The sequence below is a fragment of the Bacillus rossius genome, chromosome 7 (genome assembly GCF_032445375.1).
Source record: "Bacillus rossius redtenbacheri isolate Brsri chromosome 7, Brsri_v3, whole genome shotgun sequence".
NCBI lineage: Eukaryota > Metazoa > Arthropoda > Insecta > Phasmatodea > Bacillidae > Bacillus > Bacillus rossius.
In genome coordinates, this window is record NC_086335.1 from 45020770 (window position 1) to 45039127 (window position 18358).

At 38.3% G+C, this 18358-nt stretch overlaps 1 protein-coding gene across 2 annotated transcripts in view; it reads left to right on the forward strand.

Moving 5' to 3' along the window:
* The window catches only part of LOC134533939 (ITG-like peptide), a 38486-nt gene extending 20378 nt beyond the window's left edge, over nucleotides 1–18108 (forward strand). For both annotated transcript variants that reach the window (XM_063371757.1, XM_063371759.1), the window contains exons 3-6: nucleotides 8043–8169; nucleotides 10512–10658; nucleotides 14611–14699; nucleotides 15857–18108. In XM_063371757.1, the coding sequence (XP_063227827.1) occupies nucleotides 8043–8169; nucleotides 10512–10658; nucleotides 14611–14699; nucleotides 15857–15997 (504 nt within the window). In that variant the 3' untranslated portion in view covers nucleotides 15998–18108. The remainder of the gene's footprint in view (nucleotides 1–8042; nucleotides 8170–10511; nucleotides 10659–14610; nucleotides 14700–15856) is intronic.
* Nucleotides 18109–18358: the final 250 nt, after the last annotated feature.

Consider the following 18358-nt stretch of genomic DNA (forward strand, 5'->3'; position numbering starts at 1 on the left):
GAGTGCCAATTAGAGACCCTCACTCATAGAAGTGTCTAATCACAGGCCACCCAGTCGAGACGACACACAAGTCAGCAGCCAATGAACAGTTGGCATTTGCCCGAGTATGTAGAGGATATTGGAGTCTATCCTGGAGGTCATTGAACCCGCGAATTTCACGGGTCTCTAGTCATGGCGCCAATCGCAGCCATGGCTGGCCAGTAAACCCCAATAAGCACACGATGCACGCGCCCTTGTCCTGCATGGTTAAAAACCCGCATGGTAGATAGAGTGTATAGGCTTCGGCCTGAGACACACTTAGGTCCTCCCCTAACCTGGACCCTCCCCTACACACTTAGATTTAACTTAGGCTAGGAAAAAAAAAGAGGATATTTCCCAACGTATTGGTGTGGCAAATTAAATTTTATGGTAGTGAAACTACCCGGGAATATATTTGGTCAACTAAAATAGCCATAGTAAAAAGTAATCACAAGTTATTTAATACGTTAGAAATCTGGCATTAAATTGATTATAATAAGGGCCATGAAAATTTCGCGAAAAGATCCCAAGAGAAGCTGGAAGTTAAAACACTGTAGCATCGTATGTGTTTCGTGATTGGGTGAGTTACTTTGAGGTTCATGTCGATTGTTACAAAAACCAATCACACTAATTCAGTGTGGAAGCAAACTCGTCCTTAGTGGCTCGTGCAAACAAGGCAACGACTTCTCTCACAGACGGCCGCCAATCACAAGGAAGAAACCGCTGGTGTGGGTATACCTTGTTGCAGTCTAGTAGGCGTTCAGATATTTTCGCGAAAATTTCCTGCCCCTAATTATAATACATATTCTCCTTCTAAATTCCAAAGAGGCGTACTAGCACAGTGGTAGAGCGCGCGTTTGGTAACCTAAATTTCTATTTTCCTTTTTAAAGATACTTTATGATATAATAATGTTAAATCAGCTCAATAAGTTTGAGGTTTGTTTGTAGGAAGTATTTACAGACTGATGTCAGTCGTTTAAGAAAAAACATAATACAAAATGTACTTAGTGTTATAATATGTGTTTTAAAATGTTTCTGATTATAATTTTAGTAATGCTTTAGAAGTATAACTTCTAACATATTCGGAAACTTTAAAGTGTTAACTTTTTAGTTGTCTTAACAAAGTTGGGCAGTATTTTAATAAAAATTTCTTGTCGAAATTTAGGTCAAGAGCCGGGGTTTTATCGAAGCCTTTTCTAATAGTTTAAACGTTCCGGTTGCTTCGTGCTGCTGATTGCTATCTGCTTGCCTGATGGTGGCAAGCAACGCTTACGATTCAGGCAGTGAATTCTAGAGGCGTGCGCAGAAAGTAAGAGTGTGATTTGCATCCAGAAATGTTTGGTATGTGAAAAGCGACTGTTTTATTTGTAATGCTAGGAATTATTGTAAACAATTATACGTTAATTTTGTGTCCGAGTTTCGTATTATAAGTTTATTTGCAACATGAACAAGACGAGAACACGTGAGTTTGCTCGTTACCGAGGTAAGATGTTCACACATCATTGGCGAGTAGGTACTGAAAGACTCGCTCTCTATTTTTTTTTAATTTCCCACAAGTTGAAAAGATTAGAGCTGACTATTTTGCAACAATGTCTGTGAACTCTAAAATTTATTTTTAAAAAAAAAAACAGACACTGTGTGTACGCAGTCAAGTGACCAGTAGAGCGACTCATGAGACCACCTTGCAGACACATGTACTTTACAACACGCTAAATCTACTGGATACTAATACTGGAAATGTCAATATATATATGAGAAAATATTGCGTGTTAGTCACCCTTGGCCACCATATGTCAGGAAATATGTCCTGTGTTAACGTTGTATTTATTTAAAATAATTAGTGTTGCCAACAAAAACTTGCTGTTAAAGTTAAAACTTCAGTACACAAGTAAACTTTAATTGGAGTGCGGAAGGTTTTTTCCATCAGTTAATAAAATTTAAAAAAAAACACACATATTTCTATAAAATATTATTGTCTTGAGGCTAAGTTATTTTTGACACTGCTACCTATAGCGTTGGCATAGAGCTGTCAGGTTTTGACCTCTACTGTATTTGCTATACTTAAATGGTCGGATATATTTTATTATGTTTCTGGATTTATATTTTAAACTGTATTTTTAACAGAGTGTCTAAAACGCGTGTTTTCAGAATACGTTTTAGAAATTAAAATATTGGTACAGATCCTTGAAAGCACTCAATTGACTTGCATGACACCTTTATTTTCATTTCTTTACCATACAAGTTTATGGTTGCTGCTCAAATCACACAGTTGCCCTATGCACGAAGAGAAGACTGCACGTCTAGAGTAGATACCGCGCTAGAAGCACAACCAACGAGCGTCGCACTTTTCATTGCGCCTCACTGACACAGACACCAAAACTAGACGGGGCCACTTAACAGTTCCTCGGCATTGGGTTCTAGGCAGCTTCCTCTACAACCGCGCTACACTAGTTGCCTAGGCACCAGGCGTTCACCAGTCTCGTGTCGAGTACAAGCCCAATAAACTTCCGTCTAGTTTATTTCGCAAGCCATCTCAGCAAGAGTGCTGACAAAATTCGAGTGTGTTTAGAACTAATGGTGCTCCAGCGCGGGGGTGGCATTACCGGACAACCGGAACTGAACGATGATGGGAACTGTCACTTCGCGCTTTGGAGACAGGCCAATTTTCATGGTCCCGCTTGGTTTGTTTGATTACAAACGAAAACATTCAGGACATGGGTCTATCTGCTCAGTGCATTCATGAGTGACCGGCACTATAGACAGTGCTTTCTCGGAAGCTTAATTCACTTTGATGATAAATGTTCTCATCACTTCAAGCAGTTTACGAACTTACTAACAGAAAAAAATAGTGAGTATAAAACTGCGGCAGATTTAAAAAAAAAACTAAAAAAATTGTTAGAAGTCATAACTTCATTGGTAGTGCCAAAATAAAATAATTTTATGTCTTTATATATATAAACACTGATTCCTGCAATTTTCTTAATAAGCTTTTTTTTTTAATTTTGCTGCAAAAATCTATACACAGCTATAATATATTTTCTGCATTCGCTCTTGAATGAATGCTGTCACCCTTTCAGGAAAGTTTCTCAGTCTTTACAAATCCAAATTAAAGTAATGTGGCTTGTATCAATCAACTGTAGCTGTTTAAAGTTAAATTTTATTAATGCATATAACACACTTTAATTAATTTTCATACATAAGTTCAGTGCCTATTTGCACTATTATTACAGTTTGTAGTTATTCACGAAAATTAATTAAATATTAAAAGCCAGTGATGAAACAAGAAAACCTCTTGTTGCAGGCACTTCATCAAAGTGTTAGTGTGTGTGTGTGTATATATATATATATATATATATATATATATATATATATACATACACACACACTCTATGTGTTAACAAAGCCAAATTGTGAAAACTAAACGATAGAAAATTCTTATGGCCGAAAACTTCTGAAACCAAGATGGTGTCTTTCGGTTCCTAAGTCTCACTCTTTACATTAAAAAAAAGTACCCTATTTATTAATTATTTGATACAAGTTTATTGCTGAAGCAAGTCTTCCTTACAAAATTCTCTCTCGTAGCGGTAACATGTCGCTCATCGCAAAATACTCGCGGGCCGGATATTTTTGCTAAGACGCTGTTTTCCGGTTGACCTCTCGTTGCCCGAGTTGTTCGGAGTCGCTTCTACCTCCGAACCGTCAGAAACGTCACCGCATCACGCGAAGCGGTTTACCACTGGACGGCACGAAGGGACTTCCCCCCCCCCCTTCTCCCTGCCCGGTCCCTGAACTATTCAAGGCAACCATCACCGCCTGGCGCGACGTCACAACCCCTGGGCCCATTATCCATATTCATGACTGGCGATTACAGCAGTCACGCCAACCCAACAGGTCTCCTGCTCCCGGGGCCGTCGAAATCTCCCGACAATTAACCGCACTGATACCAACCTGCCCCGTTTACCCTCAGAGCTATTCCTAGGCGCATAGGGAGGCTATATCCGTCCCCTGTGAGGTTCTCGGCTGAATCAAGGCGATCTGTTGAAACACGTGGAACTACAAACCACAAACATCAGTGATGCATGTTTAGGATGATAATGTAACTTCCAAAAATCTTTTGACATTGAAGTAATGTTTTTGAATAAAAAATCTTATTATTATTATTTTATGTGTAACATTTGGTTGGAATAATTTCTTGAATTCTACGGACAAATGCCACAGCAGTAAGGGTCACGTCGGCTCAGTTATATATTCTGTAGAAATATGGTTGTGTCAGAAACGGATGCCAACTTCAGAACGTTTTCCTTTATGGAGTTGTCTGCGAGTTTAAACGAGCTGAGATATTAATATCTCATTATTGATACTGTAAATTCTCTGTTTTTGCAAATACTTGTGTTTTTTTTCAACGCCTATTAAAACATTTTGTTTTTTTCACTGCAGCTTGATGTTACATTTTAATTGAGTCAGTGTATTTCACAAAGCACGTTGGGAGCTGTGTGCACAAAGGAATAATGTAGCAAACTTTGCTATTCAGTGCGCACAGATAATAACCAGCGTTTTTTTGACACCCCAGTTGTACTGGGCTTCAAGCTCTAACGAGCGACTGTGCGTGAACGTTTATTTGCTCTAGGGATGGCTACTGGAGAATTATTTTTTCACTGTTGATATTCAATCGTATTCTAGTAACAATGTAGTAAATTAGGGAAGCAAATTGGCACAAATTATATTAAAAAAACCTATGTAAAATAAATAATGTTCTGCTTTGTTAGCCAGTATTAGCACACAAATATTCCTTCACTTTTAATTGATTATTTTTGAATTACTCTTTAAAATCTCCTCCAGGTGGCAAATTTAAAATTTGCATTCGTCTAGCAACTTCTGTTCGTGTTACGACCTCACAAAAATTTCAAACTGTCGTGAAGATAAATTTGTTGCTTTAACACCAAATCTTACTCTAATGTCCATGAACGAAATTAATAAAATTACAATTTCCAACCATTTTAACGTAGTACTTTCAGTGATACATTTAGTCGGATTTGGTGGCATTGCTTTCAACTTGACAGATTGAAAGCTTGGCTGTTTTTGCTTGGCTGTGTTTGTCAGAGACCTGCAGAATTAGCATTATTTTCTGCTCCAGGCTAGACTCCACAAAAGGGTCATGACACGTGTTCATTGTCTTCTGCCGCATTTATACCTTCTCTGCGGGTCGCAATTGATTTGGACAGTTAGGTGTTAGTCATTGGCATCCAGTCCTTCAGGGAGTGTCAGATAATTCGTGACGCAATTCCAAGGGTCTTTTTAAATATACAAACATTTTGCAGTTTACACTGTCACAAAAATAATGCAAATTTTGCAGGTATCTATTTATTTTCACTGACTTTCTTACAAAGTTTATTTAAAATGTGTTCAGATAAGCTTAAATGGATTGTATTTACTATTTTCCTTTTTTGAAACATTTTTGAGACAATTAAAAAAGATATATGCAAATGGGAAATTTAAAACACACCAATGTTCTTTTATTTTTCTGAAAAACTGCGGTTTTAAATTCATAGTAATATTTGAAACATTCGAATGTCGCTGACCTATCCTAATCACTCCTTCACTCTCGATACGTTATTTTTTACCTGTTGATAAAATCTATTAAGATATTAAAAATAAGTGAAATCAAAGGAATTTTTTTTAGAACCGCGAAAGTGATGAGATCTAAAAAAAAAAAAAAAAAAAGTTGCTTCTGTATAAAATGACCTTATCTTTGTCTCGGAGGCCACAGCACTGTAGCGTGTTATATGATGGAAACCTTTACCGCACGTCTGAGGCAGCCGGCGGAGGCGGATGTGTCGTGGCCCCTGACCTTCAACAGGTCGTTGGTCTGGATGTTATCCGTCGATGCAGCACATCTTTCCACGCACGCGATCAACCGGGGTTCTGATAGCTGCGGACTGTAGGTCAGCGGCTGACCTTTGGCACGCCATGGCTCCCGTCTGTCGCCGGGAAAAGGAGAAAAAAATAACGACTTCCTAGTAGCTTGAAACGAAATACCCCACCAGGCACGGAGAAATGTCGCTGGTAATTAACTTTGTCGGACTTCGTGGAATGCGGAGACATTCCCCGAAGAAGTAGGCTATGATTAGTTGATAGTCAGAAGTCATGCAACGAGATCAAACCACGCCTGACAAACTCAAGAAGTATAAAATCGCTGTGATGATCATGTTGTGATCGCCACATTTGTTTCGTGTCGCGAAGTGCTCGGCCTGGCGTGGGCAGTGTGTGGATTGGTTTTCGGTTATGCGCCTGGTCTCGCGCAGTCCTGGTAGTTGAGCTGACTGCCGCGCGGTGAGCTAAGAGTTGGAGTGTAAGTTCTTTCTGGTAGTATTCCTGTCGTGAACTAGTGCGCTCTCCCTGTCTTGGCAAGCGCCTGATGTGCTTTGACGCGGCCAGCTTCGGGGGATTGTAGAGTGGTTTGTCTTCGAGTGAGCTCCGGAAGCGCTTTGCTTTGGTGCAGATACTGGATGGCTATGATTAGGGACTGGAAAAATTCGCGTATTCATCGACCTCCAGGATAGATTCCACGATCCTGTGCACACTCGGGCAAACGTCACCTGTTCATTGGCTACTGACTCGTGAGGAGTCTAAATTGGGAGACTCGTGATTCGATACTGCTTTGACTGAGAGGCCTATAATTGGCCCACACTCCTCCAAGTTAACAGTGAACCAATAGCAGAAGTTGCACGAAGGTACAATTATTTGCATTTCAGCATATCGCGAAATGAATCCGCGAATTTTTCCGGTCTCTAGCTATGACTTGCAGAGTGGGACTTGTCCGCACAAAACAATATTGTCTTTTTGCAATTTTACTGGAAGTTGGGTGTGGCAACGGTGTTCGTAATTCAACGATGGTGATAGCTACTGCGTCCAGGATTAATACAGAATGGGCTGTATTAGTATTATTATTTATATTTTCATAATTTTATATGGTTAAAGCATGAGTTGGCCAAGCAATGGTGTTTCATACAGTGTGTATAATTAATTATTTTATATTCTCTTTAATCTGCGCTAATGATTGGCTTGGTGATTTGAGTCAATTTTGTCAGTGTATATAAATTACTTGCAAGTAATGGTTATTGAGGGGATATGTTTAAACTCTGTAGAGTATTATGGGTGTTTCACAGTGACGCAAATCAATTACCTGTGTACACCAGCACTTTTAGAGTTCCCTGTTTTAATGATAAACTAAGTTATTTAATTAGCACATTTACCTTTTTTTAAGTTCAGATTTTGCTTGAAAGTAAATGTTAATGATTCCATGAAATGCTTTCATTTTGTTAAGAGATAGTAAGATTTTGAGAAAAACACCAATAAATCTAACTGATTTTTACACTAATTTTTTTAATTTGGTATTATTACTTTGCACACCCTTCCCTTCGCTTGAATTATTTACGAGAAGGTCCAAAGCAAGGTAGTATACATTGCAGTGAAGGAAACTTTGTGTTTCAGATGTCATCAAGGTGTTTTGATATCTACAAAATTTTCAATAGTTTGCAGTAGTATAAGATTTTAAAATGCCCCGACACCACCAGGAAACAATCCCATGAACTTTGGAATTCCCATTAACCCATCAGTCAAATGTGCTAGCCAATAATTGGCGCCGAGTTTATAGCAAGTATAAAACATATTTCATCTTAATTATCACCGACATTGATTCATCTCATCCTGCCAAAAGAATTATATCGAAATCATAACGATATATTTCATAACTGCTTCTGATTACTAAGGGAGACTAGAACCAATAATTTATATTTTACTATGTTAGGAAGTTATTTCTTTTATTTAGAGCATAAAATTTATTTGTCAGAGTCGGTAACTACTTTTTGATTTCTGGATTCAAGCGATGTAAAAAAATCGGATAAATGGCTCGTAATCGGGTTTATAGTAGAAAATTAAAAAAAAAAACTAAGTTAGCGGGGCCTAATCCTTCTTGAAGTATGTATATTCATTCCTTAACCAGTCATGTTATTGCTGCATTGCAGCGGTTCCAGAATCCTGGAGAGGTGTTCCAGGAACTCCAGGAAGAGGAAGAAGAGCCATGCTACGGAAAGAAGTGTACTGCCAATGAACATTGCTGTCCGGGGTCTGTGTGCGTGGATGTAGACGGCAGTAAGTAGACTTAGGTGTTACGAACATGTTCCCAGAATAGCGAACTGTGAGCGACAATGAAATGACAAACATAACATGGTAAATTTGTACTTCGTAGCTGATGTCCCCATGCTTTGCTACGGAAGTACAAAGGTAGAACACGTATTGGACATTACGGGTGCGAGATAGTCTTTCTTAGTGCGGCTTTATGACCTACTGTGAATCTATTCAAGTAGGTCCTGTCTAATTTTTTTGTGTTTAGAGATATTTAGATAAGTGAGTGAGTGAATTGTTGATTTCATAGAGAGCATATGTAATTGGAGCTGAGGCATTATTTTCGTCAGGAATATGTTCTTGCTGCTAACATTATCTCAAACCGTAACTTGTCAGTTTGTCAAAAATTAAAAAATCAGATATTACTAAATTTTTTCCTTATTCCATTTTAAATAACTAAAGAGGATATGAAAAATAATTTCTTGGCACAAAATAAACATATTCTAAATAACAAAATCTCAGCTCTACAGTTACATCTTTTAAATAGGGAACTACGAGGGCAAACATCAAATGACAGATTAAGACAACTCAAAAGATGCATTTTTAAAATCCATTTTTAGTGCATTTCTGGAGCAAAAGATAAACCTATGTAGTAATTACGTAATTTCAGTTCTCTAGTCCTTTTGGATCTAAAGATGTGATGATCGTCAGTGACGTGTGTGTGTGTGTGTGTGTGTGTGTGCGTGCGTTTAATTTGTATGTAGGCTATGTATGTACACTGTATTTTCTTTTTTGTAAACGGAACTGAAAAATTCACGAAGATTTGTACATTTACATGAAAACACCTGTATCACTATAAAATATTGTTCGCGGTAATATCTACTGGGTTCAGAGTCTTAGGTTGTGTTCCCAATTAAAAAAAACATAAGAGAGTGCATAGCAGGTCATGCGCTCGACTGTGCACACGAATTTTCAATTGTGCACCCAGCTTTACCGGGAATTCATGCTTTGTGTTGTTCCAGTACTTTCAATAGTTAATGTTTTTTTGTAAACCTTTCCCTTAATACCTTTCTAGTATTAACTGCGCACATTAATAAGCATGATACAACAAAATAGAGTCCAACCATTGTAAATTCTATTTTAATTTCCATGTTTTAAAGATCTTATGATTGGATGAAATATCAATTAAAATATGAAACTATGCGGCAGTTTTTGTAAGAAATTATTTCAATAAACGTATTTTAAGTATGCAAAAAAAAAATTTGTTTTCAGTATTACAAAATGTTTCCTGGCAACTTGTTTCCAAAGGAATATTTTGTGAAAGTACAGAAAAGGTTTTTTTTTTCTCTCCTGTGTATGCATGCATGTGTGTAGGCTATGTGTAAAATGTACGGCTGTATATCCTGAGCTGCGTGCGAGCGATGTGTTCGGCCGGGGGAAGCCTATGATGTACATTTTATTTTGCACAGACCCGAATACTCACGTTGGCAAGCCTTCTTTTCACAGACGAGAGAGCCAAACCCGAAGTTCCCCGAAGTTCATGTTAGCTTTTTTTTTTTTTGCGTTCTATCTCATTGTATAAACCGGTGTGGCATTAAATTTTGCGGTCGATTAGGATAGGTTAGCTACATTATAAATACTTTAAAACATTGTGGAAGGTTGATTATATTAGGTAAATATAGCTACATTAAAAATATTGTAAAATCATTTTACGGTTGCATAGCAAATAACTTTTTAATATGTAGCTATCCAGGGCTAGGAAACCGTTTACATGATTTCACAGTATCTTTAATGTAGCTATCCTAACCAAATCAACCGTCCACGATGTTTTAAATTATTTATAATGTAGCTAACCTAACCTAATTGACCATTAGTTATCATGGGTTGTTTATTTATTTACAATGAACAAAAGAAAAACCGAAGATGATGCATGATCGGGAGTTTGGCTCTCTCGTCTGTTGAAAGGAAGGCTTGCCGACGTGAGTATTCGGGTGTGTGCAATATGGATAGGGACTGGAAAAATTCGCGTATTCATCGACCTCCAGGATAGATTCCACGATCCTGTGCACACTCGGGCAAACGTCACCTGTTCATTGGCTACTGACTCGTGAGGAGTCTAAATTGGGAGACTCGTGATTCGATACTGCTTTGACTGAGAGGCCTATAATTGGCCCACACTCCTCCAAGTTAACAGTGAACCAATAGCAGAAGTTGCACGAAGGTACAATTATTTGCATTTCAGCATATCGCGAAATGAATCCGCGAATTTTTCCGGTCTCTAAATATGGAATGCACATCACGGGCTTCCCCTTCGGGCCGGACGGGGAGCGGGGAGGGGTGTTGACGGGAGGGGCGCGGCGTGTGCGCAGTCGTGGGGTCGTGCTTGTTCGCGTACGGCCTGAAGCAGGGCGAGGCCTGCCGCCGCGACAACGACTGCGAGACCGGCCTGCTGTGCACCGAGGTGGCGGGCGAGGGGCGCACCTGCCAGCCGCCCATCTCCAACAAGAAGCAGTACAGTGAGTGCACGACCCCCCCCCCCCCTGACCCAGGGGCGCAACAACTACATTTCCATAAGGGGGGGGGGGGCAATATACCTTTTTATAAAGAATCATCATCGATCCCCCCCCTCCTATTGAAGCGGTGGGTCCGGGGGTCCTCCCCCGGGAAAACTTGTATTTTCAAGGTGTAAAATGGTGCTATTTAAGCAGTTTTATTATCTAAAAATTGATTACACAGAACTTTCTTTGCCCCCGTTTGCCCCCACTTCAAGGTTTCAAGGGGAGGGGGGAAATACCCTTGCCCCCCCCCCCTTGTTGTTGCGGCCCTGCCCCTGACAACAGCTGTCTCGGCGAACCTGGCATCGGGGCGCTAAACTGGCTCTAGATAGTATTTACTTGAATATCTTAGTGTTAGAACACACACAAAAATAAAATGTTTGGAGGTCAGATGAACTGAAGTATTTGTATTGAAATATATATACATGTACAGTACGCCCGTAAAAGAATGTCATAGTTATATCAATATAATAGTAGCAACTGTAAGCGTTGTAGAGTGTTGGTTCGAGGCCACAATCAAAGAGTAACTCAGGTAATTTTTGATAAGCGCATGCGCGAGTACTGCTTTTGTTGTTTCCTCACTTGCAGCGCGAAAGAATGGCTTTTGCCCCAGTTAGTTGAGGGTGAACCTGTAAACTTTATTTCGCGACAGGATAGAACCCCTCCCCATTGGAATTTATGTACGAGAGTGGTTGAACCTCGAAGTTCCTAGCCATTGGATTGGTCGCAATGGTAGAGACCACAGGAATCTTTTTCGCTGGCCTCCACGTTCACCTGACGTAACGTCATGCGATTTTTTGCCTTTGGGCCTTTGTAAAAGATCGTGTCTACATTCCGCCACTACCTAATGGTTTGCCAGAGTTTAGAGACAGTATTGAAAAGGCTATTTCTTCCATTACTCCGGAAGTGTTAACCAAAGTGTGGGAAGAATTGGACTTTAGGTTGGATGTGTGCCGTATAACTAATGATGCACATATTGAATATTTGCAAAAAACCTAGGTTAAATTACCTTTGATTATGATTTGTTGAAAATAATCTAAATTAAACGATTATGATAATATACCTTTGAAACTGGGACATTATTTTATGAACCTTCTGAATATCTACAGATATTTTAAAACTGGTATTTGTGCGTACTATTCAACTTGCGATGTATAGAAATGAAATTACTATGCTATTAAATTTATTTATTGATTATCTAAGTTGAATACAATATATTTGCAATAGTGGAATTAATATGTGGTGGCGGTATGAGATGTTTTCGGGAAAGGTTTTGGTTTGTTTGGTTTGAAAAAAATGGAGGTGAATTCTTACCCCGGGTGGGAACTAGTGCAGTTACTTCCCTGTGGGAAGCCCACAGTTCACAGGGAACGGAGCCATCTGCACAGAATGTTCAGCGGAACATTTTTTTCTGTTGTGCCTAAATTTATTACGATAGCTTTCTTGCATTTTAATTTTTAGTCCAAAATTTTTTCTGTACAGTGATTTACTAAATACTATCTAAAAAGAGGTAAACCATTATGCAAGTGTACATAACCATGACCTTTTACGTGACCTTTCATGTCTCGAAAAAATGTTTAGTAAATATGTGGTGAGAAATGTGTGACCCAATAATAAATGCAAGTTAGCTGTCGGGTTAGATTTGCGGGAAAATCCCTTCACTGTCAGTAACAACAAGTAAAACGTGTTTTTCTTTTGTACATACATGGACGATTTTCTGGTGATCTGTGTCCTAGCACCAATTACTTAAAACTGTGAATTTGCCAGAAATATTTGTACGTAACTACTGCGACAGTTGTTTCTATGATTTGTAAGAAAACAAGACATAGAAGATATCATTGGCTTTTTTTTTATCAAACGACAGTGGAGCGGAGCGTTCACTGTACACACTTAGACTTAAAATAATGTAGGCTGATTTTCGTATCCTGCTCATGTTCCCATTATTAGCATATCTTACATACGGTGTTCCATCATATTTACAGTTTTGTACGAAAGGTACGGTTTCACGAACTATCAATAAATTTGGCCTAGAACTTAGTGTGTTCTTAAATTCCACTACCTAACAATATGAAACTGTGTGCTCCAAAGTATTTTTCGTTTATGATGCGTAAATATTTTAGCTCTCGGTATACGGCATTTAGTAGGAGTAATTTCGAGCAAATGAAACGGAAGTCGATAAACGGAAATGTGTAACCTGGATGGTGGATCAATGTGTAGCAATATAAACTCTTATATAGTCACTTTCGTAAATATGAGGGGACATAGAAAACGTATTGGTGTGCCAAATGAAACTTTATAATAGTGAAATTACCCTGAATTATATTTGGTAAACTAAAAAGTAATTTCAAGTTTTATAATATTTAAGAAAAATGGCATTACAGTGATTATATTACATATTCTTCTTCTAAATTCCCAATAGGCTTTGCAGAAAAATGGTAGAGTACTTACTTGTTGACCGCAAGGGATATATTTTAAATCTCGTCACTGGATTTTTTTATAACTTTTTTAATTACATTATAATATTATAATATTATATTGTAATAATATTGAATCAGCTCTATAACGTTAAGGTTTGTTTGTAGGAAGTATTCACAGACTGATTTCAGTCGTTTGTGCAAAAACAAATATACACACATATACTTAGTATTATATATTTTTTAATGTTTCAGGTTAATAATTTAGTAATGCCATAGACGTTTAACTTCTAACGTTCTAACGTGTGCGTAAACTTTAAAGTATTATCTGTTCAGTGAATTATAACAAGATGGACAGTATTTGAATGAAATTCCTTGTCGAAAATCAGATCCAAGGCGGAGGTTTAGGATTTTTTTCAAGACTTTTTCGCTTTTAGCGGAGGCGTTTCTAAATGTTTAAAATTTCCGTGTTTCGTGCTGCTATGTCACGTGATGGCAGCAAGCAATGTTTACGATTCAGGCAGCGAATTCTAGTTTTCTTTTAGATGACATAATGCACAGAAATATAAAACATTCACACAAAACAAAAACATACACGGAAGACAGAACGAATAGCCACAAACCAGCCTGGGTGAAGGGCACAGACAAACTGACTGGCAACTGGTACTGACAAAACAAACAGTGCTCGTCTGATTGATGACTCATCGTCTGTGTATGCAGTAGCCGCTGCAGTACACTCACTGAAAGAAGAGCCCAACAAAGTACGCATAACTGATCGTACAGTAACAACTAATAACTATCGAACGAAACTACATAAATCGCTGGTTTAATAAAATTAAGTTTTTTTACCTTAAAGCGATCTAGATAATTGGCGATCCGGATAGCTATATTACGGATAGTTGGAGTTCTACCGTACTTGCAAAGTTCCAAATCGATACGACAATTAACAGTAGGTTAAAATTGACTTCCAAGATTTGATTACATAGCTATTTGCAATTGAAGCTAATAAAAACAGTAGATGTATGGATGTCAATTATGGAAGTTTGTGTAATAGTTTAAAAAGGAATTCACTAGGAAGAGTCGTAGAAATGCCACCATGAAGAGAGTACTTGTTAAACCAAGACATCTGCAAGGAAATAGCATTTAATACAAAAAAAAGTTTTGCTATCCATTTGGGAAAGGAAGGGGTTGTGGGTCGTTCTCATTTTGTCAGAAATGGCACGAAACCCACTCCCTAACTTTAATAATGTTAGCAGGCTTTCACGGCCATTGTCTGAAGTAGCTTGACTTCTGTGTTGTAACCGCGTCTTTGGCGAATAATTCACCGACGTTTCTGTCGACATTGCAGTCGTCATCATCAGGGAGCAGTTACCTACTGTAGGTACCACTGCAATGTCGACCGAAACGTCGCTGAATTATTCGCCCAAGGACGCAGCTACAACCCAGAAGCCAAGCTACTCCCTAACTTGTCGCCTCCACGTTTCCCCTCCGTGTTTCAGGCGAGGACTGCACCATGAGCAGCGAGTGTGACATCGGCAAGGGGCTGTGCTGCCAGTTGCAGCGGCGACATCGGCAGGCGCCGCGCAAGGTACGAGCCTCGCGCGTCTCTTCAGCCGTCGCGTCCGTCCGTTCCCCGCCCGTCCCGTCAATCACTTCACCTCAAGCGTGGAGTTAGGAATAGTCATGACACGGTGTTCTGTCACGTAGTTGAGGTCACTTTTTAACCTCAACATCGCCATAGTGTCCCGCCCTTAAACTTTGCGGAAATGGTGCTTGGCCACGTCTGATGATAGTGAGTATGAATGAGAATCTCCACCGTTAAAAACGATCACTTTCATTTAAAAAAATCATTTAAAACTGTTCCCTTCACTGCAAACACCAGACTTCATTCAATGTTTTGAGCGTCTGGGTTATGGACGGCGCAAGGTACGAGCCTAACATCCTCACGTCTGCGTCCATTGTTCCGCGTCGCTTTGTTATTCGCTGCAAATCTCTTCCAGTGTGTGCAATCAATCGGCATTAGTTGATCTTGTTCACTCTTCAACATCGCTGTTCATTTCGTGATTAATATTGTGCTATGCTTTTATTGTCTCCAAAATTGTTGGATAAAGTGGAGCTGGTTGGTTCTTCTCAAACTAAAGAAATTTCGAGAAAATTATGCACAAACGTCGTAAAAAAACTATTTCAAAATAATCACATTTATACGTTGCAATAATTTAGTTATATTTTGCGTTTTTTGTGGTTTTAAGGAGTGTTTGAAATATTTTAAAATTCTCTTTGGATTATTGAATTATTTATTTCGTTACGATAATTGTAAATGATTAAAAAACACGTAACGTATTTGTCTTGCATTTAGCCTTGATTATATTTAAAAAAAAGTTATTGGTTTTAATTCAGTATTTTCTTTTAGCGTACCATACATCAAAGCCGGCGTAAGTTAAATAAAATAGGCATTCATAATTCCTAAAGCACCATCATTTTCACATAGCCTAACTGACAGTGTTCGTAGATATTTGTTGAGCTGAAATGAATGACTGAAGTTGTTTCTAAAATACATTTCTTGGAATCGTCAGTTAATTGTCATTTACTTAATTAAAACAATCTTAAGTTTTTTAATCAGTGAAATGTTTTAGTCGTGTACCCCAGTATTAAAAAAAAAGTATCAAAGGTCAGTTCATGGAGATAACAATAATACCTCTAAGGTTCAGCCAATACGTAAACTTTCATTGTATGATCCATGTGCAGGTGTGCTCCTATTTCAAAGACCCTCTCATCTGCATCGGACCAGTAGCAGCTGACCAGGTGAAAGACGACATAGAGCACACGGCTGGAGAGAAGAGACTCACCGGCAAGGCTACCAACTTCAACCACCTGCGCCGGAAGTAGAACGACCCACTCCTGCCAACAAAAACACATAAATATTTATTTCTCTTTCAGATAATGTCATGTCGTGTTCTCTTGACAGCCTAATGTCGTACCGTCATCTATTGGTTCAACATAAGTGTTTTGTAAAACATGAATTACGGCTAGATATTAAGTTTAGACGAGTTTGTTGTAGATGCTACCAAAAGCAAACATTACATGATTCTGTAAGAAACATGTATTCGGTTACAATTGTTACTGACTATCCTAAAGAAAATGGCGAGAGGCCTACAAACAAATTATTGTATACATTTATAATATTTAAAATACAAATGAAATACTGTAAAAAATCTGACGTCAACTAGTTGAAAGCTAGAAACTTAATATGGCCTAAAGAAAAAAAATGCAAATACGTTTACAAAATCTCGTTTGCAACATAGTAAGGCTACGAAGAACAATTATGCAAATAATTAAATATCCAACTATTGAAACCCGGTGACATCTCCATGACGATTTCACGAGAAAAGTGATCCAGTTCTGTTAGCGTTTTTATCACATCATATGATACATATTGGAGAAATAAAAGGTTTGATAGTGTGGAAAGAACTTTAGTTCATATAATCGAGTCAGCCTAATCGTTTTATTATTGTATAAAACGTTTTTAACAAACTTCAAACCTATACTTAATGTCATACGTTTTTATTTGAAAATATGTATAACCTTCTTTTAGTACTTAAAAATAAAATAAAAAGTAAAATGCTAAATTTGTTAGACAATGATATGCAATAAGTGACAATACTTGTAAGTATTTTGTTCAACTGTGCATAAAATAATTACACCTTCACTTTCAGAACTAAAAAATTCCAACGCAAAACAATTAAATTTCTAAATTGTATTCGCTGCTTGAAAGTCGAGTAACGAGGAAGTTTAAATTATTTTCCGTTGGTTTTATTCCCGAACACGCTTACGCACAACAGATATCATGCCCAGACGAGACGTTACCAAAGAAGTGACGACAGAAGGAGCCACTCGTGGATTGAAATTTCCCTGCTCTTGCCAACTTCGCCGTGTGATGAAAAATAATAATACATAATAATTAGGAAGCACGGCTCGAGAACTTGAGAGATGGACGCGCGCGCGTGTGTGTATGCGTGTGTTTTTGACACGGAGGTTTAACTGTGCGTGAGCCGTCAGCGCCGGTGGCGACGCTCCACTTCACTGTGCTGTTACTGGCTGAGGCATTGTTGGTAACCCTGCGCCGCCGCGCCTGCGGCCCGCACTCCCGCGCACGAACCACGCACACTAGCGGAACTCCGGAACGCGCCCGCTCTCCTCTCCCCGACACAAACAAAACCTGATGCGACATTTCCCGTTCGGTCGCGTGCCCCTCTCGTTTCCGTCGTCGGCGCGGTTAAGCAGGCGGTCGGCGTCGGCACGGAGAACGCGGAGCCACTGACCGCCCAAACACAAGGTTGACGCTCGTAAGTGAATAAACATATCAGAAATGTAAAGGAAACGAAATCGATTTTAACGAAGACATATCATTTTAACACTAACGTTTGTGCGATGTCCATTGTCAAAGATACATATCATATTGAGAAAGAAACAGACTACAGCAAACATATCATGTACGTTCACATTCACAAAAAAAATTTTTATTCATAACTCTTTTTGTTAATATTTTTGCATTACTACAAATAATTTCATAATTTTCAGTCATTGAGAATATACCGTATAATAATCACGTACAAAAATACATAATTTTCACGTCAAACATTGTTAATTTTTTTTTTTTCTTGATTTATTTACGTACATTGATTTTCCGCAAATGAATATTGCCAAGAATTAACCCAAATCATATGACTAAGGCTGATGCAGTACAACATAATAAATCTTTTGACATGAGTTTATTCCATTATTTTTGTAATGTTATTAAATGTTGATATATTCTATTCAAAAAAGTTATAGTCTTAAAGCTTTAAATGTTGTTTATTGATAGATACCACAAAACTGTGCTATATTTTCAATGTTTCTGCCTCTATAAAATTTATGTATTAAAATTATATTTCAAATATGATTATACATTTATTGCATTATTAAAGTCATGCGTGTATTAATTACTGTGTTCAAAGCAATATTTGAGTTTTATTCCAGTCCTTGAACACAAGCTGTATACCTTCAGCGTCAAGAGAATCCTTTACATGTTGTTGTTCAAGTGAATAAAAGCATCATTCAGGACTTAGATAAGCAGCTAAATACTATATTTTGTCTGCTGATTTAATTATAACGTACCTTAAAAGTTCTCTATGTCATTTGAAACGTATCAGTGCCATCAAAGTCACGTCATCAATATTGATCTGAAATTATTTTGTTTGCATTGCCAAT